General features: G+C 40.1%; 1 protein-coding gene across 1 annotated transcript in view; it reads right to left on the bottom strand.

Moving 5' to 3' along the window:
* The window catches only part of RYR3 (ryanodine receptor 3), a 336,967-nt gene that overhangs the window by 164,158 nt on the left and 147,894 nt on the right, over window positions 1-24,915 (bottom strand). The window contains exons 31-38 of the mRNA XM_056852142.1: window positions 22,608-22,768; window positions 20,007-20,172; window positions 16,867-16,953; window positions 16,097-16,323; window positions 10,314-11,115; window positions 9,144-9,344; window positions 8,190-8,292; window positions 7,419-7,556 (exon numbers count right to left, since the gene is read on the bottom strand). Coding sequence (XP_056708120.1) covers window positions 7,419-7,556; window positions 8,190-8,292; window positions 9,144-9,344; window positions 10,314-11,115; window positions 16,097-16,323; window positions 16,867-16,953; window positions 20,007-20,172; window positions 22,608-22,768 — 1,885 coding nt within the window. The remainder of the gene's footprint in view (window positions 1-7,418; window positions 7,557-8,189; window positions 8,293-9,143; window positions 9,345-10,313; window positions 11,116-16,096; window positions 16,324-16,866; window positions 16,954-20,006; window positions 20,173-22,607; window positions 22,769-24,915) is intronic.

The following is a 24,915-nucleotide window of genomic DNA, read 5'->3' as shown; positions in this document are numbered from 1 at the left end:
TGGATGGCCAAAGATGTGAAGAGTATCTCTGTGAAGAGATAATCATCAGTAACATTCCATCTCTTGAGAAGCAATTTAAATAGAATAAAACACATATCCCTTATTTATGTTTCTGCCATGTATATTCCTGTTGCTTTCAATCAACAGAACATCTTTCTATGATCTCTGCCACCTTAGGTTTGCTTTTATATAACATAGTATATGTAGAAAGGATTGTCATAGATAGTCATGAATGCTGTGAAATTTTAAATTATTAGTGATATACATCCACATAATAATAATGCTTTCCACAATCTGAGTAGCGCTGTTTAATACATAATGTTCTGGATGCATTACACCTGTCTATCTGTCTAGTTTTTGTTTTAACGGTTGACAAACTCTGAATCCCAGCTGCTTTCTTTTATTATAAATTATTCAGGGGTAGCACTGCAAAATTTTCAGACACTAAATCTTGCTAACATTTCTTTAAAGTGAGGCTAGAGGAGGAGAGATCTTCAGCTACATAACTGTTGGAGGACTAATGGGTAAACAGAGTCATACTGAAACCTGTATGAATAGTAAAATCAGAACTGATTGGTTAAGCAGCTTGTATGATTTAATACTTGAGGTTGTAGCAAGTAAATTATTAGAGACAGCTGAGGTTTGTACATATGCTATGTTTTGTATCACTGCCTTTATTCTTGTCAAATGGTGCAGCAGATGAGGTAGAAGCATTGTCCCAAGATACTATATTGCTATAGTCACATCTGCCTTCTTTTAAGTTGCTTGAATGATATACAGTACAGCTTTGGTGAGCACTCTGGGATATCATTTGTATGGTGAAGGGTTAACCCTCAGACCAGGCCTGTAGCCTTGGTGTTTTCATGGACCTGGTACAGGAAGTCCTTGGGTGGTTTAATTTCCTTGACCCCTAGACCATGCAGCTAGGGGACAGGAAGTGGCACACCTCTCTCAAGGATCATGAAGGCTTGGCAAGGAGGAGCCTGAGCCATATGCGTGTGATGGTTCAAGGCTCGGAGCCAGGGTGGCCTCGCCCATAAATTCAGGGATGCACAAACAAGAGAAGGCCTGACTCCTGCATCCCACCACTCTTCCACTTTGCAAATGGGTTTGGAATGGGGTTTGGCCTGCGGGCACTGCAGATACCCTTTGATCAATGTAAATACATAATTGAATAAACTTGGCCCATTTTATTTCCCAACAGAGGTGTTGTCTCTCCTTACTCTGCATCTGTAGGCAAATGCAAAAATGCAGAAAGACAGGATGTAGATACCAAAAACCTCGGATCAATGGATACCAGAGGTGAAGAGAAGAACATCCTTCTGTTTTACATCTCAAGGATCATACATGAGTTTGTTATGTGTCCAAATTATGGCTACCGTATAAATTAACAACCTCCAAAATGTCCTATCATTAACAGCTTTGCTCAAGTCTAGCAAATTTAGGGCCGTGGCTTCCTTGATTTAATCAATCCATCTCATGTTGGGTCTTCCCCTTTTCCTACTGCCTTCAACTTTTTCTAGCATTATTGTCTTTTCCAGTGAGTCTTGTTTTGTCTTCTCATGATGTGATGAAAGTACTATAGCTTCAGTTTAGTACTTTTAGCTTCTAGGAAGAATTCTGGCTTGTTGTGATATAGAACCCACTTGTCTGGCTTTTTGGCAGTCTATGGTATTTGTAAAACTCTCCTCCAACACATTTCAAATGAATCAGTTTTCTTCCTGTCTCCTTTCTTTATTGTCCAACTTTCATATCCATACATAGTAATGGGAAATACCATTGTATGCATTATCTTGATCTTGGTCTCCAGCAGCACTTCCATACATTTAAGGATCTTTTATATTTACTTCATGGCTGCCCTTTTGAGTCTCAATCTCTTTCTTATTTCTTAGTCGCAGTCTCCCTTTTGGTTGCTGATTGAGCCAAGGAACAGAAAATCTTTAACAATTGTAATTCTTCATTGTCTACCTTAAAATTGTGTAATTCATTAGTTTTGTCTTGATGTTCAGCTGTGATCCTGCTTTGGCACTTTCTGCTTTAACCTTCATTTGTAGTCATTTCAAGTCTTTATCATTTTTGCCAGTAATGTGGTGCCATCTGCATATCTCAAATTGTAATTATTATTTTCTCCACTTTTCACTCCATCTTCATCTAAATCTAATCCATTTTTGTTGTGATATGTTCTGCATACAGATTGAAGAGATAGGGAGATAAAACACACCCCTGTCTGACACCTTTGTCAACTGGAAACCATTTTGTATCTCAATATTCTGTCTTAACAACAGCCTATTTTCCAAAGTACAGATGGCACAGCAAAGCAACCAGATGTTGTAGCATACCCATTTCTTTTAAAATCATCTATAGTTTTTCATGATTTTTATGCTCCCATAGCCATCATAAACATGCAATATGATCTCTGGTGTTGCTTTTTTTCTGAATCCAGCTTGGCTTTTCTTGTTTTATATATGGTAAGAATATTTTTTGTAACATTTTGAGCATCACTTTACTTGCATGAGAAATTAATATGATAGTCCAGTAGTTGCTGTCATCTTTGACATCTCCTTTCTTAAAAATTGGAATGTAGATTGAACATTTCCAGTCTGTGAGCCACTGTTTTTTCCCCCATAATTTTTGGCATATTCTTGTTAAGCTTTTGATGTACTCAACTTCTCTAGCTTGAAATAGCTCTATTGGTATCCCATGCACTCCTGGTGATTTGTTTCTCCCAACTGCTTTGAGTGCAGTAGGAAAGGTCTTGAACAGCTTGAAGACCACAGGAATACATCAGCGCAGACTTCTTTGATGTTTCCTGATCCCCATGCACCTTTTGGCTCATTTATAATAACAGGTTTAAACGGAAAACACTGAAAGCCCTTTTGTTTCTCACTTGCATATGCAATTCTAATTATCTGCAGGAAGCACTATTTGCCCATTGCTGCGCGTGCTTCCCTGCTGCCACAGCAGACAAGTACATGGTACAAAGGGAAGAGTTCTTCAGCTCAAAATATATTCAGAGCCAGGGAGGAAAACCTGGGTCATAATGTTCAAACCAGTGCACATCTCCTGTAGCCATACTGTCAATCATAGTAGCAAAAAACAACACTGACTTGTAAGCTGCTATTGTCCAGTGAGAGATAATAGTCTGTGTGAAGTTTTTGAAGATTACAGACCAAGTCAACAAACGACATGACCTGGGGAGGGGTTGTGGCGCAGCGGTTCAGTGCTTTGCATGCAGAAGAGCTTCAAGATGAATCCCTGGCACCCCCAGCTGAAGGATCTCAGGACCTTTCCCTGCTTGAGACCCTGGAGAACTGTGGCCAGAGTACATAATGCTGAGCTAGATGGTTGAATGGTTTTCCTAACATCCATAGACCCTCTCAGAGTCAAGCTCTCAGCACATTCAAGGTGTTGGTTACTCTTTGGAATCATCAGAATATGTATATATGTAATAAAGAAGAGATCTTATTCCATGGCAACTTGAAGCATGTGTGCCTTTATCACCTTGAATGAGAAAGAGGGAATTGGCTCAATTAAAATGACCCTTCCTTGAACAAAGTGCAATGGGTATCCTGATGATAGAGTTATGCCATTAAAGGTTTGGTGTATGTTTGTATGTATGATGATAGAGTGTAGGTGAAACCCACTTTTGATAACTTATTGAGAGAATCAGAAGTTCTCCATTCTTGCATTTTACTTTAAGTTATTTCAATTGGCCCAAAAAGTGAGAGTAGTAAGACCTTATTTGAAAAACTGGGAAAGGCAATTCCTTTCAGTGTGTTTGTGTGTGATATGCTCACTGCCATTGGCTATATTTTTCAAACAGCCATGCCCAGTTAAAGAACCTCATGAGTCCTTTTTCTGACCTGAAGAGTCATTTCAAGTAAGGGCAGTCAATACCAGGAAAGATGGACCAATAATCTGACTCTCGATAAGGCAACTTATTCATAACTGCCATCCAATAAATTTAATCCTGCATCCTCCATGTGTAATCAGGGAACATCAACTTCCCATTTACTCATAGAATCATAGCGTTGGAAGGGACCACCAGGATCATCCAGTCCAACCCCCTGCTCAATGCAGGAAATTCCAAACTACCTCCCCCCACACCCCTAGGGACCCATACTCCATGCCCAGAAGATGGCCAAGGTGCCCTCCCTCTCATGATCTGCCTCATTTGGTAAGAATACTACATCTTTACCTATTTTATCAGACATCTTAGTTACTTACTGACAGGGAACATCACATATTTTTACACATGCAGGAGTTACTTGTAAAGTAACTTGGCATTTTAGCACAAATGTGAGAAATAAAGTAAGGTTTTTTTAAACTGATTTAGCTTCCCCATTTCACAACAGCAACTGTTATTTTGCATTCAAATAAATAGAAAAAGAAATACAAGAATAGTTTCTCCGCCACAATATCCTTGTGCATTGTGCTGCATTAAGAGTATCATAGGAAGTATGAAAACTCTGATGAAAAGCAGTGGACAAAAATAATTCATTCTGTCAGGTGTCAAGGGTAGAGTGGACTTTGTGGTAAAAGGGTACTTTTATCATTTGTAACTGGTGCTTAAGAAGGATGTATTTCTCCTTGTTGTGGCAAGTAGTCTTTCAGAAGCAGAATCCTCAGGCTTATTGAGGCTTCTTGTTACTTATTCCATTTTTAAAGGAGAGATTAAAACCAGATACAATTATTAAGGCTCCTAACAACTGAAAATATCAATAGTTTTCAGTGGTTTTTGCAGGCTGATTTGATGAGAGCATGCTGCTAGATTTTTATTATTTTATCACATTATTTTATTGTCATTTTAAATGTAATTATAAATTTATATTGCTTTACTACTATATAAACTGTTGTTAGCTTACGAAAAGCAGTGTGACAACATAGGGTTGAATACCTATGGATTTGGTCAACTAAGAGCAGAAGGACTTTTGCACTAGAGGAAAGCTCCACCATTAGCAGAACAAATTCATAGGACTCAACCCTTTCTAAATAAAGACTGAATTTGGAGAGTACTTTATATATCCAACATGACGTATGACACATGTTTTTAAAAATATTAATAACATTGATTTATCCATCACAAAAATGATGATGAGTTCCTACACAAAGAAGAATATGCTACAATAAAATCTGTTAGTTTTTAAAGTACCACAAGAACCCTTTTATTTATTTATTCCTTATATATGTAGCCCGTCCTCATTCCCAGCAAGCTGGGCTCAGAGCGGATCACAACAATATAATCATAAAACATTAAAACATACTTTAAAACTTCATTAAAACTCTATACTCCATATATTAATAAAAGAGGATGGCATTCAATAACCCTAAATAGTGGCCATTATACAATCTGAAGAGAAACCAGAGTATTTATTGATTCTATTTTTATTGGTCTTGGACTGTATTAAATAAATTTGATTTGAAATTAGTGGCCTTTAGAAAAACCTGGCCAGGATGGCTCTAGATATATGAGACATCTAGAAATATTTCTGATCTGCTTACTATAGTAGATCAGTGGTAAATTGATGTTTCTAGAAGACAGAGTACTTGTCTCAGCAAAATCCTAATTTATCCACTTACTATGAAATGTGATTGTTCATCTACAAATTTCACATTATTTAAGATTACTGGTGTGGTTCTAGTAATAAAGAACTGCATTTTTATTTTATTGTCATCTATACACATTGAACAAAGTTAAATAACCCACAGTACAATTCCATGCAGTTACTCAAGCCTAAATCCAATGAAATCAATGGGCTTAGACTAAAGTATCTGCATAGGGTTAGTGGTCTAAATCCCTAAGTACTTCCAATATTATCAACTCCAGAGGAACTTCCCCAATGGCAACTGAAGATCTCAAAGAAAAATATCATTGGTGACTATCCAGAAAGAGATTCTCAGTCATTTCCGTTTCCAATTTTAATTTTCACTCATTATTATTCATTTCATTAAGCATTGTAAAGAATAATGCATGTCATACTAATTACCACTAAGTGATTGATGACTGCCTGGAACAATTTCAGTTAAGGACTCAAGGGAAAAACTAGTGACTGTATTGAGCATTATTTATATCACATTTAATGAAAATGTACCGTACATGTAAACCTAGTTAATATTTTATTATGCCTGAAAAATTCTTGCCTTGTCATTCCATCTGTTTCTGGACACAGTTCAAAGTACTGCTTCCTACCTGCCAAGTTCTAGAGTGGTAACTATGTGTCAGGGATCCAGTGATCCTGACATCTTTTCCTCTGAGGCCACAGCAAGAAGCACTCAACTATCTAGATGTCAATCACACCTTGGCAAGCAGCTATGCTTCAGAGCTCCAGATACCTAGGGGCTGTATTTGGCCACTTGCCAAAGCCACTGAGCTAAATGTGGAGGTCTACCTATCCACCAGAATAGAGACAGGGATGGGACTTGCACAGCCTGCAGGGGGTCATTTAAGTCCTTGGACCAGGTCTGAGTGCAGGAGCAGGGTGTGGAAGAGAAGGACATGAATGAGAAAACCATCCCCCTCCTGAGCTGAAGCCTCAGGGATATAGCCTACAAGGGACACCAAGAGTAGTGCCACCCAGTGGATGTGCCCCAACCTAGCTCACAGCACAAAAAAAGTCTTGTGGTGGATCAAACTGTCCTGCTGTCTACAATTAGAACGTAGATTTACAAGTAAGATTAAAACCTCCTTTGCTTTGACAGTGGACAGCAGGAGATGTTAAACAGGATCTAGAGAAGCATCATGCTAGGCAGGGTTTTGCCAACTCTCTCAAGTTCTGATCAAAAGGGCCAAAGGGATCCAGCACATGTACTATTGTGAGGCTAAAGGTATCATCTACATAGGTTCTCAAGTCAATGTTAATGTCTAATGAATGTTTGGAGATTTAACCTGGTTGCCACTCTACATCTTTCCCACTATGGAAGAAAGCCCCTAAAGTTGTTGTAGGTCTAAGGAAATAGTTTATTTTGCCTTCTGGTATATGTATATCTGAAGGATGGTGGGCTGCAACTATCTAACTAGTGGCTGTGTAGGAAATTTTACAATACTCTGCATGAATGAGAGAGAATCCTAACATTTGATGGGATTTTATTCAGTCTAGGTATACCTTCAGCACTTCCTACAAGTGCTCCAGAAGATAGAGCAAAAACAAGATATATGGAGAAGGGGCAGGTTTGAAGCTCTCTCTGCTACAATGCCACCTCTTTTCCCTTCCCTCTTGTAACTTTGGTTATAAACATGTCTGTAAAATAGTTATACACTTCACACATCTGAGGAAATGAGGTCTGACTCATGAAAGCTTAGTAGGTTGTCCAATATTACCTGTTGAATTTATGGTTACAGCTAGATTTGAGCTAGATAATTTTTCATTTTTTTTCTTTAAAAGTAAAATAAAATGCATCAATAGAAATGAAGCTCTTACTAGGATATTTTTCTTCCTCCTCTGTAGGCTTTTTCTTTTCTGTCTTGGGTAGCCCTTTTATTTTGTGTATCAAAGAACGCAGTTTACCGGTCCAAGAAATATCATCATCATCTTCCTCCTCTTCTTCCAATGGAATGCCTAAAGGGCAAGACACTTAATTTGAAACAAAGCGGATTCCATGCATTGCCAGAACTCCCAGTGCTAAGCCATTTCCCTAATGGGCTCGCCCAGCTGGTCACTTTACACTAATTTGACCTGTTCTCTTCCATAAATTCATCTGTCTGCAAATAGGAGGGCTACTAACCAAGGGGAAAGGGGTCAGAATGAAGAAGCTCCTATGTACTTCAAATATTTTTGATAGAATTATACAAGGGGCAATACACATTACCAGCAAAAGGCCCACTATTATAGCAACTTGGGGTTAGGGGAATGGGTGAAACAGGGCATCTGTTCATATATTTCATATATTTGTGCTGAGAGAGGATGAATTCAGGAAGCAGCTCTTTCCAATGCACTGTCTCAAAACATTTTTTTGCATGTAAATATTATGTTTTGCAGTTTGTGAAGGGAATATTTGTGAAGAGAATATTTGTGATGATAATTCCAATGTTTTTATTTTGGCACCTTTCTATTTGATTGTATCTATATCACATTTGTCAGGTAAATGTAATAATAAAAAACTAGAAGAAGTTGTTTTTCAGAGGCAACAAAGGATAAAAAATGCCAGCAATACAATTCTACACCAAGCACAAACAGAAGTCAATGTTTTACCGCAATGAATCAGGAGATCATCATGAAATTCATACAGCTCTTCCTGAATCTCCTCTGGGCAAGGACAATCTTCTCCCAGTTGAAAATTTAGCAACATATTAATCTGAAATGATAAAATTAAACAGAAACATCTTTGATGTTACCATCCATTCAATATGCTCTGGTGAAGTTGGCAAACCACTTAATCCACAGTAGTTCTACTGATTTTGACTATGAGGTAATTATTTAAACCAGGGGTGGGGAACATCAGGCCCGGGGGCCATTTAAGGCCTGTGAAATCATTTGGTCTGGCCCTACGAAGGTCTTGGCAGATCTCTAGCTCAGAAGGATCTAAGACTGGTGATCCGCTGCCTCCCACGGAAACAACTAGCCTCTATTCAAGGTGGATGTGAGTTTGTTTTGCTGAGAAAAGGAACCCTTTCCCCCCCTTGCAGAAGAGTTATTAGCTATGGAGCTGCTAGAATGGCCCAAGAAACTGTGTTAACCCTTTCCCACCAAGGCAGTGGAGAAACGTATTCCCTCTGTACTACAAGAGAGCTGGGGGCGGAAGTGACGACAATGGAGGGGTTAAAGGGGGCAGGGCCAGAATGCGTGTGGGGGGGTAGTTCTTAGACAGTGTGTCCTCATTTCATCCCTGCAGGCGGAGGTAGCAGGAGCTGGCTGTAGAATCCGGCCCTGACCATGCGAAGCAGGAGCAACTCCGGCGTTTCTGAAGATTCTGTTACCTTTTCTCTCCATGTACTTCTTTAAAAGAAAGAAAGAAAGAAAGAAAGAAAGAAAGAAAGAAAGAAAGAAAGAAAGAAAGAAAGAAAGAAAGAAAGAAAGAAAGAAAGAAAGAAAGAAAGAAGGAAGGAAGGAAGGAAGGAAGGAAGGAAGGAAGGAAGGAAGGAAGGAAGGAAGGAAGGAAGGAAGGAAGGAAGGAAGGAAGGAAGGAAGGAAGGAAGGTGCATTTACCTGTTCTTGTGGAGGAGAACGAAATTCCTTTGTTTTCCTAGCAGTCAAAGCAGCAGACATATTCAAGGCTTGCATTAATTCATTATATCTGTATTTCTGATTATACTGCAGTTTTGAGACATAAGTATCTGCAAAAGATACGATGGCTTCCACTCTGTGTTTCAGCTCGCAGTCACAGAAATAATTTAGCAGCTCACACATCTGTTATGAAATAGCAGAGATGCACTATAACAGGTGAATTATGAATCTGCACTATACAATTACAAACAAAAGAACTACAGTAAATTTGATCCATTATTAGTGGTAATTCTAGTCTGCAGGCAAAGTAAAGAGCTTCCCTTATTTGCTTATTAACCCATGTGATAGTTAACAAAGGAGAATGAGAATTGCATATACGCAATATGAATAAAACCCATTCTACTTTCATATGTTCTCCTGTTCTACAACTGTTCATTTCCCTGTATATTATGCATGTGATGTAGCAATTTACCAATTCTGCCTTTTCTCAAACACAGTGGGTAGCCGTGTTAGTCTGTTTGCAGTAGTCAAAAAGGGCAAGAGTCCAGTAGCACCTTAAAGACTAACAAAAATATTTTCTGATAGGGTATGAGCTTTCGTGAGCCACAGCTCACTTCTTCAGATCAGAAGATTCTGATTCTGAAGAAGTGAGCTGTGGCTCACGAAAGCTCATACCCTACCAGAAAATATTTTTGTTAGTCTTTAAGGTGCTACTGGACTCTTGCCCTTTTTCTCAAACAGTAGCACAGAATGATACAAGTCCACGATCAACACATTAAGATCTTTAGGGGAATGAGGACCAACCTTTCATAAATCTTGCTAGCCAGACAGTTGGTTCAGATTACCTAGGAATGCTTTACAATGTACAAACATGAGCACCGATAAAGCTGCCCTACATTGCATGAGGCTACTTTTGGTCCATCAAGGTCAATACTGTCTACTCAGACTGGTAGCAGCTCTCCAGGAACTCGGGTAGAGGTCTTTTCCTGTCACCTATGACCTGGTCCTTTTCACTGGAGATGCCAGGGATTGAACCCGGGACCTTCTGCATGCAAAGCTGAGGCTTTTCCACTGAGCCACACAGCCCTTCCAATTTTCAATAATGTTTTCAATTATATTTCCACATTTATGCATTTACTTTAAAGTTATCACCTGGAGTTTAACAGATTCAGGTAATCTTGTTTGCAGCAAGCCTTTTATTGGAGTTTTAGTTTCCTTGATTGCCTTTTCCCCAGCTTCTACAGCCTTTTCTTCTATTTGTGTAACATCCTCCTTGTCTGCTGTCTCCATGACTTCTTCCTTGGGCTCACCAAACACACATGGATCAATCAGCAGTAAAACCTGTTTAACATCATCATCATCAAAAACTCCCATTACGAGTAAAGTTCCTATAAGTTTGAGAACAGGAACAAACTGGAACTCAACTTTCCCTCCAACAGGGTCTCGTATGTGAGCTCCACTGCAGTAGACCGCTTCCGATAGCATACTTATAGCCTTGGACTTAAGTATATCAAGTGGTATCTCTGGACTAGGTTTCTGATGATCCTCGTGAGACAAAATAAAACAAGGAGTAGAGAACTTAAAATCTGGTTTCAAGCAGGTGCTAAGTCCTACTCCAGGTAAGCCATGCCTTTTTTTTCCATCTGGAAATAATTTAATTTTTCTCGTTTCATCTGTAATTGGAATGATAAATTCATTGTTCATCATGAGCTTAGCTTCCTTGGAATATTCTAAATGAATGCTGATAAGTAAGTCATAGAATCCAGATCGTAAGAGTCCAGGTAAATATTGATTATCTATTGTGTAAAATAACTGTGCAAGATCCACATGGCTGCAAAGGGCATAAGCTACTCTGTTGTTACCAAGTGCACAAACAGAGCTATAAAGTTTTAAAGTATGGTAGTGGAACCTCATCAAATCCTCTTGTTCACATAGCTCCAAAATATCGATACACCTGAAATGAAGGGGAGGGAAAAACAGACATGTAATCAGTGAGCTTCCTGGGGATGTAAACCAGATATATCCAGAAACGTTTGTAAACATGAATGATTTCTTGTTCCGATGTCTTAAAAATACATATATAAAAGACTATAAACCCCCATATAATAATTTTGTATTATTTACAAACATTTTGTAAAAAAAAGACATGGGCAGTACATCCTAGGCAAAGTTATATCCTTCAAAGCCCAATGAAGTAATGAGTTTAGAATGTACGTGTAGTTCCCAAATACAATTAATACTATTAAATGACAATTTTGACACATATTTTAGTGACCTCCAAACACTGGATCATCATCATGATGTTAAGCATTTTTAAAACTTTGTCAGAATATACCTCTGCAGTGAATTTTGATAATATGCATTCTATTGCTTCCTAATTGGCCTAAATGTGGAGAAAAAAATCAACTGTTAGGCTAGGTTCCAAATTGAAACTTGATATAAATTTGTTTTTTCCAGATGGCATTTTTTCAGATTTATGGTTTAATATTTTTAAATATATTAATCTTTAAATAAGGTGTTACAATACTCCCATATAAGAAAGGCCAGGATTTCTCATTAACCAGCCAGGGGAAGTCTGGGGGTCAAGAAGGGGCAGCACCTCTTTTTTTATTGGACTTGCTAGAAGACGCCTGTGACCATGACGAGGTATTTATCCACCACTCAAAAGCTGCTCCACCACATAACATTGCAGAAGTAGGTAAGGTAGTCAAGAAAAGACACTGAAGAAGAGGGTTTTGAGGAGAGGCTTAATGAAGTGACATTGAAGTCATTCCAAACAAACAGTGGAAGGTAGAGAGATGAAAATGGTAGAAGAGTAACAACAGTGGACAGTTGCTGTAGACTGGATAGAACAAAATGAGGAAAGAGTACTCAGTGCTGGCAATGTATATAGCCATAAATTCAAGCAAATCAATTTGCAACTGCCATAGTTGACTTATTGTTGTTCCCAGACATGTTATGTCTGGCAGCCAACCCCAAGCAGGCCAAATTACCTAAAATTATGAAACATTTTACTAAACCAAAGAAAGATAATCAATACAAGACATATTACTGTGGGAAACATTGCCATTTTGCAACCACCTATCCTACAAATCGTCTCCCCTAGATCTGTAATCAATCCTTGTCGCTTTCAAGAGTATGATTACCTAAACCAGGGTTCCCCAATGTGGTGCCCACAAATTCTTTTCCTGGCACCTGCCAAGTGCCTTTAGGAAGTGTGTGGGGCCTGGTGGGGTTTTTACCCAGTAGGGCTTCTGACTGGCTGTGCAGATTTTTAAGAAGTTGCTCTTGCAGCAGCTGCCACCACAGCACAAGGAGCTTCACTGTATGAGTGAAGCTGTGATGCAAGAACATATTTTAAGCAATATATTCATTTTAAAAGGCATCCTGTTAAACAGAGCTTCTGCCTGAAATGTTGAAGAGATACTACTAAAGTTAGGCATAACCTCGCTTCCTAAGATTTTGTGGTGGTTCTGCCTCTTGTGGCAGCCATTTTGGTTGCACCCACCATCCAGTGTCAGAATTCCAAAAATGCCTATAGGCTTAAAATGGCCAGGGACCCATGACCGAAACCGTAGGACAGAGTATTTAAACCTTCCATGGAAGAAGCTAACTTCTCCCACATTAATTTCCCTGCCTTCCACATCAGAGTATTTTTGCTTAAATAAGCATGTCACAAAGAACTGAAAAATCTGTCTGGAGGTAGAAGAAAAATGTTATTTATTTGTTTAAATCATTTATTAGCCGCCTTTCTACCTTGAGGAACTGAAGGCAGCTTACAACATAAACAAATCATCAGTTATTAAAAACATAAAAGACAACAGTTTAAAATCTGAATTAGGACTGCCAATAAACAAAAACAAAAAAACTAAATTAGTCAATTGCAGTCCTAAATACAATGGTTTTACACATGAAGCTGCTTTATACAGAATCAGACCACTGGTCAATCAAGGTCAGTATTGTTTCCTCAGACTAGCAGAAGCTCTCCCAGGTTTCAGGCTGAGGTCTTTCATATCACCTACATATCACATTTTAAGTGGAGATGTCATGGATTGAACCTGGGACTGTCTTCATATCAAGTAGAAGCTCTTCCACTGAGCCACAGCCCCTTGCTCCCATATCTTCAGCTGCCTCTTGAAGATCATTAGTGAGGGGGCCAGGTGTGTTACCTAGGGAGGTTGTTCCATAATTGCAGGGCGGCCACCCAAATGGCCCTCTCTTGTGTGCCCACCAGGCAAACTTCTTTGATTAGTGGGACAGTCAGGAAAGCCTGTGATCTTTGTTCCAGGGAAAGGATGTACAGGAGAAGACAGTTCTTCAGATACCCCAGTCCCAAGCCTCATAGGACTTTATAGGACAAAAACAACACCATGAATTGAGCTTTGGAGCAGAGCAGTAGCCAGTGTAATTGCCGTAGGTGTTGGTTCAGAATATCAACAGCATTTTCAGAATTAGGTGGAAAAGAAAGGTAGAGTTGGTATTATCCACATATTGGTGACACAGTAGTCCATACCACCTCATGATGTCTCCCAGTGGCTTCATATAGCTATTAAATAGCATGGGGATACGATGGAACCGTGTGGTACCCCCACAGGCCAATGGCCATGGGGCATAGCAGAAATCCCCCCAACACTATCTTCTGAAACCGATTCCCAGATAGGACTTGAACCACTGTAACACAGTACCCCTTACTCCCAGTGTGAGACGCAGCTCAGTAGGATACTATGGTTGATAGTATCGAAAGCTGCTGGGAGATCCAGCAGAGCTATAAGAGTCACATTCCATCTGTTTAATTCTCAATAGAAGTCATCAACCAAAGCAATCAAAGTAATCTTTGTTCCAAATCCCAAACTGAAACAATTCAGCACTACATGGAGCTGAGTGAAACCACTCCAAGCCACTGCAGCCAGAAAACTAGTCTTTCCCCCCCCCAAAAAAAATGGAGCTGAGAAGCAACCACCCACTCTAGTACCTTGCCCCAGAATGGAAGCTTTTGTTGACGTTTACCCCTTTAAACAAACCACCATTGAATTCTAGCACATTTTAATTTTCATACATCTAATTTGGCTTCATGGTGTAGGTCAAAAACTCCACGCACCAGAGAAACTTGGAAGTTGAATAGATGTTTCTGCAAACTGGGAAAATCTCCAATTTGTAGAAAAAGCAAACTAGTGAAAAAACAACAACTGGGGAAGCTTAAACCCTTGAATAACTAAAAAGCGACGTCTGTGCAGATGTCACAGAAGAAGAAAAGATGTTTATGAAATATTTTCAGTTGCTGTAGCAACCAAATATGATGTCCAGACAGCAGTGGCTCATGTGGTAGGTGGAAGGGAATATCCCAGCACCCACCACAGATGGGGTGCCAGGGCCATGGGTACCACATAAGCATTCAGCTCTATTAAAAACCCCCACCAGGTGACTGGCAGTGGCTGGGGTGATCCCCCTGTCCACTGCCAAACAGCCAAATTGGGGAAGCTTGGAACTGAGAGCAAATCCTGCTCTTTAAGCTCCATTCTTTCCCTATCAGCTGGTCATTTGTAGGGCTGTCAAAAAAAAAAAATTCGGTACAGTTCGGATTCGGCCGAATTTGACCCTTGTGGGGTCGGTACGTGCCGAAGTCCGAACTCCCCCGCTTCGGATCCCCGGTAATTCGGGGGGATCCGGAGTTCGGGGGAAAATTCGGCCGAAGCACGCCTTCAGGGATTCCCTGAAGGCGCGCGGGGGCCCTTTAAACTGATCTGAGCCTCCCAGCTGGGAGGCGCAGATGAGTTTAAATGACAGCCGCGCCTCTCCAGCGGAGCCCACTGGAGAGGCGCGGCTGTCCTTTAAACTCATCTGTGCCTCCCAGCCGGGAGGCACAGATGAGTTTAAATGACAGCCCGCCTCCCTTCAGCGGGCTCCCCTGAAGGGGGGCGGGCTGTCATTTAAACTCATCTGCGCCTCCCGGCCGGGAGGCACACATGAGTTTAAAGGACAGCCCGCCTCCCTTCAGCGGGCTCCCCTGAAGGGGGGCGGGCTGTCATTTAAACTCATCTGCGCCTCCCGGCCGGGAGGCACACATGAGTTTAAATGACAGCCCGCCTCCCTTCAGTGGGCTCCCCTGAAGGGGGGCGGGCTGTCATTTAAACTGATCTGCGCCTCCCGGCCGGGAGGCACAGATGAGTTTAAATGACAGCCCGCCTCCCTTCAGGGGAGTCCTCTGAAGGGAGGCGGGCTGCCCTTTAAACTGATCTGAGCCTCCCAGCTGGGAGGCGCAGATCAGTTTAAAGGGCAGCCCGCGCCTTTCAGCGGGCTCCCCTGAAGGGGGGGCCGAATTGGCCGAATTTATTCGCGAACTCCCGAACTCGCTGAATTCGGCCCCCCCGGTTGCCCGCCAGATTTGAGTTCGGATCCGTCCGAACTGAAAATCACCGAATCAGGGGAAATTCGGTTGATTTTCAGTTCGGACCGAACCGAATTGACAGCCCTAGTCATTTGTGGATGGGCAATTTGGATCAATGGGTAGGATGGAATCAGGGAGGGAGCACAGGGGCCTGGAGAGGCAGGAGGGAAGAAACAAAAAAGGTAGGTGAGTGGAAAAGCAAAAAGGAGAACTCAGAGCAACAGAGGAAGAGGAAGGAGGGGCAAATGGATAAAACATGGAGAGAAGGACCAGCAAAAAGGGGGGTATGAGATCTCCCCCTTGTCTCCTCTATTGTGATTCCTACCTCCCAACAATACATTGCACACTTTGCACTTGTGAACTTTGGAGGAATACTTTTACTTGTAAACCAGAAAGTGTTCATTGAAAGTTTTAAAGGACATAGAAAGTGAAAACATGTTGAAACTTAAACATTCAGCTTGTTTGCACTGAAAAGAAGAATGTGTAAAATGGCAAAAAGAAACATATAACTAACATACTTTAGCTGTTCTTAAGGAAGTTACTGCAGTACCTGCTTTCTTCAGGAATATGAAGGGCCATCATCTGTAAAGGTTCCAGACACTGCACTACCCAGCCATGGCGATCACTGACTCGCTCAGCCTCTACCTTCAGGAAACTGTTTGGCATTCTGCTCCACACAACTGGTGTGAGTGTTTGAACATCCAGTCGAGGAGGGCACTGAGGAATAGGGTTTTTCTCTTCACTTTTAAAGATTGCAGCTGATAAAGGCATGGTGTTCTGTTAAAAAAAATGCATAGATAAAAGTATAAATGGTAGCCTGAAATTAAAGATAACATTTCATGGTATTGTTAATTATGAAGTATTATTTTAATTTACCACAGTATAATACTAAAGTATTACTTAGCTTTGGTCTACTGTATATGACCAAAAGGTTCATGCTATCCAGAATTCTGTTTCCAACATTTGTCAGTACGGCTTTATCTGATGCATACCCCTAACCAGGACATTTTAACCCGCTTTCCTTGTTTGTCCCCAGCATATGCACTTGGAACTAGACAGCTTCTGCAGAGATGCTATGGCTTATAGCTATTGACAGATTTTTATTTTGCTATATCAGTATATTTTTGACAGTCTGACAACACATTATTGGAATACTTCAATTTTTAATTTGTTTCAGGTATAATTTCATTAATGGTTTGAGAGGATAAGGAGAAAAGAAAGAGACTTATTACAGATGGACACCCTTGTTGATTAATGAATTCAGCTTCATTCCTGAATTTATTTTAAAGTCTGTGATGTACTCATAGTAATTAAAAATACCTTTAATTTACCAAGTTCAAACTGCACCAGGTTTGTGCTCGTGGGGTGTAAAAAAACTGCTGGAAATAATTTTGTGTTTGGTTCAACCTGAAAAACACATTTATCACAGTTAAAACACAGCATGAGCCTATTATTAACTTACACCAGTGATGCACTATGGCACATTTACTAAATCTTAGAAAAAGACAGCAAACAGATATTGTCATAAATGGCCCATTGCTTTCAATGGTGGGAAAGTTGGCCAGGCTCCTCCATAGAGAAACATAGTGATGTTCACAATAGGTAATCTGACCAGTCACTTCACTGTGTTTCTGTATGGAGGAGGATGGGGGTGACCCCTTCCAGACCCCATAAAACCAGACCCCCTGATCCAATCTTTACTAAACTTTGGGGGTTTGTGCAAGGACAGTCTCTTCAAGCTACTCTACAAATTTGGGGGCTCTACCTCCAAAAATGCCCCCACAGGAGCTTCGAAAAAAATCCCCATAGACTCTAATGGCCGAATTAGGTATGGGTATTAGGTATGGGTATTATTTTGGGTTTCCTGATAAAATTCAGGCCCGATAAACCTGAACCCAACATTTACAGATATTTTTTTCTTTGCACAAGCCTTGTTCAGTGTCATAACTGCTGCATATGCACTCTGCCAACAGATATCATACTACACATATTGGCAAGAGTCAGGTCAGTCATTCCCCCATAAAATGTAGCACAAGACAACAGTATAGACTGACTACCACACTGAAGCAATGCTGATACCATTTTTAAACTACAAAATATGAATTCTTTTAAATACTGACACAGTGCTAAAAACATATGTGGGGGGGAAATGACAGCAACATTATGAGAGCAATCCTAAGCATATCTACTTAGAACTATTTAGTGCCCAGGAAAGTGTTCTTAGGATTGTGCTGAATAGAATCTAGGAGCTATGTGGAAAAATTGTATCAGCAAAATTAGATGATGGTGGCAAAAAAAAAAAAACCTTTATAAGTGAAGACAATTAAAACAATTGTTTTCCTCTTTCATAATGTGATCTAATAAACAATTCAATGATTTTACATTCCTTTTTTTATTTTACAAATACTACCTCTTCTTTCTTTCAGCACAAAGGGTAATGAATTAACAGTCAAATCTTCTTAAGGATCGTGCCATAATAATTTCATGCCATGTTTATTTTACACACATCACATACTGAACTAAATATAGAATTATTCATTTCATCGTTGGCTTTTCTATAACAGTCCCGATTGAAATAGAAAGGGCTTCAAAGGGAGAATCATCATAATTTCACTAGGCAATGACACCCTTCGTAGAAGGAATTGCAGCAAACATTGCTAAGATTTTAAAAATATGGCTGATGTAAATTGCAGTCTATTGCATCTAGCATGGTGTCAAAATTTAATTCACAAGAATGCCTCCAAAGTGTTATATAGATTTGCAATAATACCTGGCAAGGAAACTGATCATGAGGATGTTCTAATGTAACTTCACAGCCAGCCTTCCTCACTATTTATTTTATTTAATATTTATAGGCCTTCCTTCCTTCCAGATAAATGTGACCCAAGACAGATAACTAGAAGGAATACCAGATTTCCAGCTGGAACTACAAATAAATTAATGGAGAAATCAGTAGATTTGCCCTCAGTCAACAGAAAGAATCTTCTATAAACCAAATACAAATATATATCCTGGTGTCTACAAATTGGGACCTGTAACATCCAGAAGACTTTCTCTAAGGAAGCTCTTTTGCTATGGTCATATTCCCAGCACATAGCCAGCCATATTTTAGCAAAATGCAATTTACACACACACCCCAATTCTCCAGCTAGAGTGTCTCCAGGAGTGTTGTGAAGATGGGGGATGTAGTATTTCATAGTGTCCATCACTGGTAATGAGCAACATGGTCCTCTACCAACCATGTCACTTTGTATTTTTTTTAAAAATTAAAACACAACAAGAGTGAACAGATCTTATGTTAAACTTGATCTTTTTCACACTAGAAGTTTTACAAGAGACTTTTCAAATCCCAGAGTCATTCTCATAACTAAGCACATACATAACAAGCATGTTCAACCTGTCTGTGAAGTAGTCCCAAATTCCCTGCAACTGAGTCAATATTGTCTGTACAATGTTATGCAATGTCAGTACTAAAACTTTGAAGAATAAAAAGGAAAATTATCAGAAAGCCATATTCAGCACAAAATACTACATTCTGTACTACATTCACATGGCTGTGGAACTTGCCCAAACAATATCTCTAATTGCCCTTCTTTTATAACACTGTTACGAAGTTCAAAGTATCTTTCGGAGGCCCACAACATCCAAAGTCTCTAAGAAAGCTCTTGCATTACAGCAAGTTTTAATTTATTTAAAATATTTTTATTGCTGTTTTCTCAGAAAATGCAAAGCAACTAACAAAACAGTTGCTTCAATCAAGATATTATTATTTCTGCTACTCTAGCCCTTATGGGACAGAAGACACCAAGAAGACACAGCATGCAAGAGAATGGATGCAAAATGGTACACATAGATCCTCTTCAAGATCACATCTTGAGCACACAAAACAATGCTGAGGACTTGTGACTGCTACTACCGCTGTCAATTGGGCTGTGTACAGACACCAGACTACTCTACCTCAAGTGGATTTTAATCTGAATTTAGAAGTTACAGTGGCAGGCCTGGGTACCCTAGAACATAAGTTATAACCATTTTAATTCAATTCCAAAGTTTCAATCAAAATGTGTAGCATTATTAAACTTACAAAGGAAAAGTTTTATTATATCAAATTGTTCTTATAACCACTCATGATCTCCTGTTCAGGGTGTGGTCCTAGACCCTCCCCCAAATGGTTATCAGTATTGCCAAAGCTGACAGCACTATCTATCTTCATGCAGCATGCATATGTGAAGATCCTAATGCACATGTGCACAACCTAATACTGTACACACAAAGATATTTGGACCAATGCCCTGTAATATACTCTAAAATTTTAAGGACATACATAGTCAAACAGTAACACGAGCTCAAAAATATATCTAATTTTGTTTCATAAATAGCCATCATTCATGTATAATTGTTAATCATGTATAATTGCTTTGGAATAAGTAAAGTGGAATTTTCTGAAAAAACACTTATACCTGGTAGAAAGTTCCCAGCTCCTTTCCATTGGCTGTGAATGATAAAATTCCAGTAGCCAATTCAACAAGGCATCCAATTTCTAAATTAGCATTATTACGACCTGATCTCTGTGAAGTAACAGATGGTTCTCCTCCCCAGACCATGTAGCAATTGCTACGTTTTACACTAAAAGGAATCAATGAAAAACAATCAGGAGGTGTAGAAATTAAGCACAGTGAAAATACATACTTCTTAAAATACATTTTATTTATTGTAGATTTTGATTGCCACATCCTATGACAGGCCGCGTTACAAAAGAAAAATACACGATAAAATGCTCCACTATAAATCCAAGTAAATAAAAATATGTGCTAAAAACTCATTGCCATATAATAAAGTTTGGTCAATAAAGTCCAGTCAGGTTGCTTGTAAAGATTCCAGCTGAAGGAACTTCTATAAATGTTAGGGCAGTCACCAAGAATGCCGCGGGTGCAGAGGAGAGTGACGAGGATGATCAGGGGCCTGGAGACCAAGCCCTGTGTGGAAAGGCTGAGGGACTTGGGAATAATTAGTCTGGAGAAGAGGAGGTTGAATGGGGACATGACTGCTCTCTTTAACTATCTGAAGGGCTGTCACTTAGAGGAGGGTAGGGAGCTGCTCCTATTGGCAGCACAGGGAAGGACTTGCAATAATGTGTTTAAATTGTGGGAGGTAAGGTACCAGCTGGATATTAGTAAAAAAATGTTTACAGTAAGAGTTGTTTGACAGTGGAATCAGCTACCTAGGGAGGTGTTGAGCTCCCCCTCACTGGCAGTCTTTAAGCAGGGGCTGTACAAACACTTGTCAGGGATGCTCTAGGCAGATCCTGCATTAAGCAGGGGGTTGGACTAGATGGCCTGTATGGCCCCTTTCAACTCTATGATTCTATACAAGTTCCATAAACATGGGGATGCATAAAGACACACAGGAATAAAACTGGTGTCTAAAGAATGCAGGGTCCAAACGGAAGTTAAGATCAACACTCTAAATTGTGCCCAGAAGATGGATCAGTACTCTCAGGGAGCCTCTTCTACCATCAGTAACCCTGCCTTGAAATTACAACACTGTAGATTATTGATGCCACTTCACTAGCTAGGCAGGCAAAAAACCAGACCACTGCAAACTAAAAACCCAGACATAATAATGAATCTAAGAGCACCATGAGGCTAATACTAGAAACTAATTGGGAAACATGGGGAGTTACTCAGTGCCACTGAGAGGGGAGGGCTGGGGAGGGAATTCCTGGGGCCCACGTCTGGAGGTCCACTGAAGCCAGCTTCAGGTTGCATTCCCATCTCAAGTTATTTGACTTCTAATTCAGTTCTGCACTGTCATCACTGGGGCGCAGGGAAGGGGAAGTACACTAAACAACAGTAGCTCTCCTTTCTGCAAAGTTTACTACAAAGAGGCAAACACTTGTATATCCTGCTAAATTTATCATTCAAAACAGCACTGGAGCAAGGCAAAACCAGTCAGCACAGCTCATGGCAATTAGCATCATTATCAGGCTGCAGCCTCCTAACAAGGTTATTGTTTCCAGCAGACTGTTTCCCTCCTCCTTTCCTTCCACACATATTTTTGGCTGCTCATCCAGATCTTCCCTGTTGTGGAAAAATAAAACAATCTTTCCCCTTTTCTTTATCTTTTTCACATTTTTCCTTCACTTTGCTCTCTTCTTTTTTATGATTTGCCTCCATTTCTCTCCCCCGACTTCTAATCCCCCCCTTTATTTGTCAGTCTTGGTCTCAATTCCTTCTCATCCCTGGATGGCAACTTAGAACGTACTTAATAGTAGTATAGCAGCAAACCCTTGTTAATATTATGAACAGAAGCAGGGGAAGGAAGTTAATATTTCCCCCATGATCTATTAAAATAGTAAAAAGATGTCACCCTTACGTGTCTGGTAATGGAATATTAATCTGTTTTAGTGGTTACACTTGTAGAATAGAAGTTAGAACCCCTCCCCACCCATGAGATTTAAATACACTTTTAACACTGTTCAGGCAGTGGGCTGTTGTACTGGTGGGACATCTAATATCCCTTCGGTAATGCTACTTTGCTACTGTAGATATTAAAAAATGTCTGAATTTTCTGTCACTCAGCAGTTTACATTATGTTACACTTGGGTGTATTTATTTAACAAAACAATTTTTGTAATTAGATATGTATTTGGACTCAACAGAAATTTGCCTTCCAGAGCAAGGTGGGCATAAAATTCATGGCACATAATTTAGTCAAAATGTTGTCAAGAAAGAAGAACACATTTATCTTGCATAACATAAGGAAATCATAAACAAGGTTATAAGAATGTAAAGTCCTTTCCAAACATGGGCTTGGATCTACTGGGAAGTTTCCACAGATGGAACGGATTTTGATCCACAGAACACAACTTTCCTGCCTCTCCCTACAGTCCACATGCTCCTCCCTGATATCCTGCTGCTGGGGAGAAGGGAATTCCCAGGAACAACAAAGGAGAATTGATGAAAAGTGTCCTATCTTGGGCATGTAGAAATTCTCCAGAGAATCCAAGCTACAGATAAAAATTAATTTAAATATGGATTATTCAACAGGTAATTTCAAACCTTTCATGAACTCTGCCTCTTTCATCTCCCAAAGTCACTGTAACCGTGCAGTTTTTATTTAAGTCAAAATGTTCACTATAAAAGTGGTAGTCAGGAGTTACCCAACCAATCCACACTGAAGACAAGTCTTGACCAGCAAAAATCCGCACTGAGTAATAGTACTGAAATAAGCAAAATACAGTAAGCATATCAGCAGTAATATTAAACTTTTAAAAATATTCTTAAATGGAAATTAGCATGGTACATTTTCCCAAAAAATATTCACTCCATCTCATAAATAGAGAAAAACAGAAATTATTCACAAAATTAGTATAGCTGGCTAGACACAAAACATCTATTCTTTCTCTTATCACTACAGAAATGCTGCCAAAGCTCGTATTCCCATGAATCACAATATGAGCTTCAGCAGTTCAAAATGCTTACCCTTCATTACAAAGATGAGCATTTCAGCTTGTCCTCCATATTGTTCTCCATATTGAATATACAGTTTTAAACCTAAGTAGAACTTCCTCCAACCTCACCCCCTTTCCACCTATGTTGCGACAGATAGATAGATGGACAAGATAACAATAGTGGCAGCTGACAAGCCAATGGAATTACAGGGAAGCCTCTCACTAAATGATTCTCCTTGCTCCTCCTCCTCCTCATGTTGCCTCAGTGTATTTTAGAAGTAAGAGTCAATGAAAGGTAGCCAATGACACCATGTGCCTGCTTGCTGGTTGACAGCCTGGTCACAGCAGAGCAGCAGAAGCAGCAAGATAAAAAAAGTTGGGTGCAGTTGGCATGGCAGGAAAGAGGTAGTTCAAATTTACTGTCCTTGAGTAGCTTTCCTGAATTACAAGCAACTGGAGAAGTCTGAGGGTATTTTGAAAGAAGAGTTATCCAGTGCTATTTTTAATTTTTTCATACAAGCCAGGGTGTATGTGGCAGGGATGCTCAGCAATAGATGTTGAAAATGAAATATAAATTTGCACTACCTTTTTGGGGTTTTGTTGTTCCATTTTCACTAAGCATCTTTGTGCCTAATGATATCCCAAGTGCAGGGCCAAAAGTTGCTATCTTCTGCTTCAACTGTGTGAGCCAGCATGGTGTAGTGGTTAAGTGCAACAGACTCTAATGTGGGGAAATGAGTTCGATTCCCCATTCCTCCACATGAAGCCTGCTGGGTGACCATGGGCCAGTCACAGTTGTCTCAGAACTCTCTCAGCCCACACAGAGGCAGGCAATGGCAAACCACCTCTGAACGTCTCTTGCCTTGAAAACCCTGCTGGGTCACCATAAGTCAGCTATGACTTGACAGGACACAACCACACATTTCAACTGTGCTATCTTTGAGGAGCCAGGAGAGTGCAGCCTTCCTGAATGTTTAATATGGTCGCCAGGTCCCTCTTTGCCACTGGTGGGAGGTTTTTGGGGCAGAGTCTGAGGAGGGTGGGGTTTGGGGAGGGGAGGAACTTCAATGCCATAGAGTCCAATTGCCTAAGTGGCTATTTTGTCCAGGTGAACTATTGGCTGGAGATCAGTTGAATTAGCTGGAGATCTCCAGCTAGTACCTGGAGGATGGCAAACCTACTGTTTAATAGCCAGGCATTTCCACCTTAATGACCCTGAATAGACTACAGTTTACCATCCAAGAAGCCACAAGGATAAAGCTTGTCTCTTTAAAAGGCAATAATGCCTCCTGAGGTTGCTAAAGAATATAATGCTTAATTACTTATACTTTTGTTCAGATTTCTGCTTGTTTCAGACTTCAGCAATCCCAGTCCAATCACATTGTTTTTAGGTGTAACATCCTGTTGATTGTTTTGACTTACATTGTTTAATCTGCTTTGAGTTTCAGTGAGAAAGGCAAACTATAGATAACATAAATAAATAAGTGAATAAAGAATAGTAATGTTAACTGACATTAATATTTTTCTTTGTTGTAAGTCACTTTAACAGGTTTGTTGTTGTTGCACCCCACTAAAGGAGCAGGTTTGTAGCTTAGGGATGCTGCTGGACCTCAGCCTCCTGTTATATAAGCAGGTTCCAATGGTGGCCAGAAGCTCTTATTACCAGCTTTGGCTCTTGACTAGCTGCAGCCTTCCCTGGGCAAAAAAAGATTCCAACTACCAACATTCTAGGTGGGGCTACTCTTGATGAGTGTCCAGAAGCTACCATTGGTGCAGAACAGTGCAACAAGAATGCTGAGCCTCCAGTCACCAACTGCTGCACAGTTTGGGGGGATTTCTAGAATACTGTGGTGATGCCGTGACATCACTTCCAGTTGTAGCATTGCCCCTAAATGGCCCCAGGAGTTGCTTGGCTG

Source organism: Euleptes europaea, chromosome 6 (assembly GCF_029931775.1).
Source record: "Euleptes europaea isolate rEulEur1 chromosome 6, rEulEur1.hap1, whole genome shotgun sequence".
In the NCBI taxonomy this organism is placed as follows: domain Eukaryota; kingdom Metazoa; phylum Chordata; class Lepidosauria; order Squamata; family Sphaerodactylidae; genus Euleptes; species Euleptes europaea.
The sequence above is the reverse complement of the archived record's forward strand: the minus strand, read 5'-3'. Positions and strand labels throughout refer to the sequence as shown.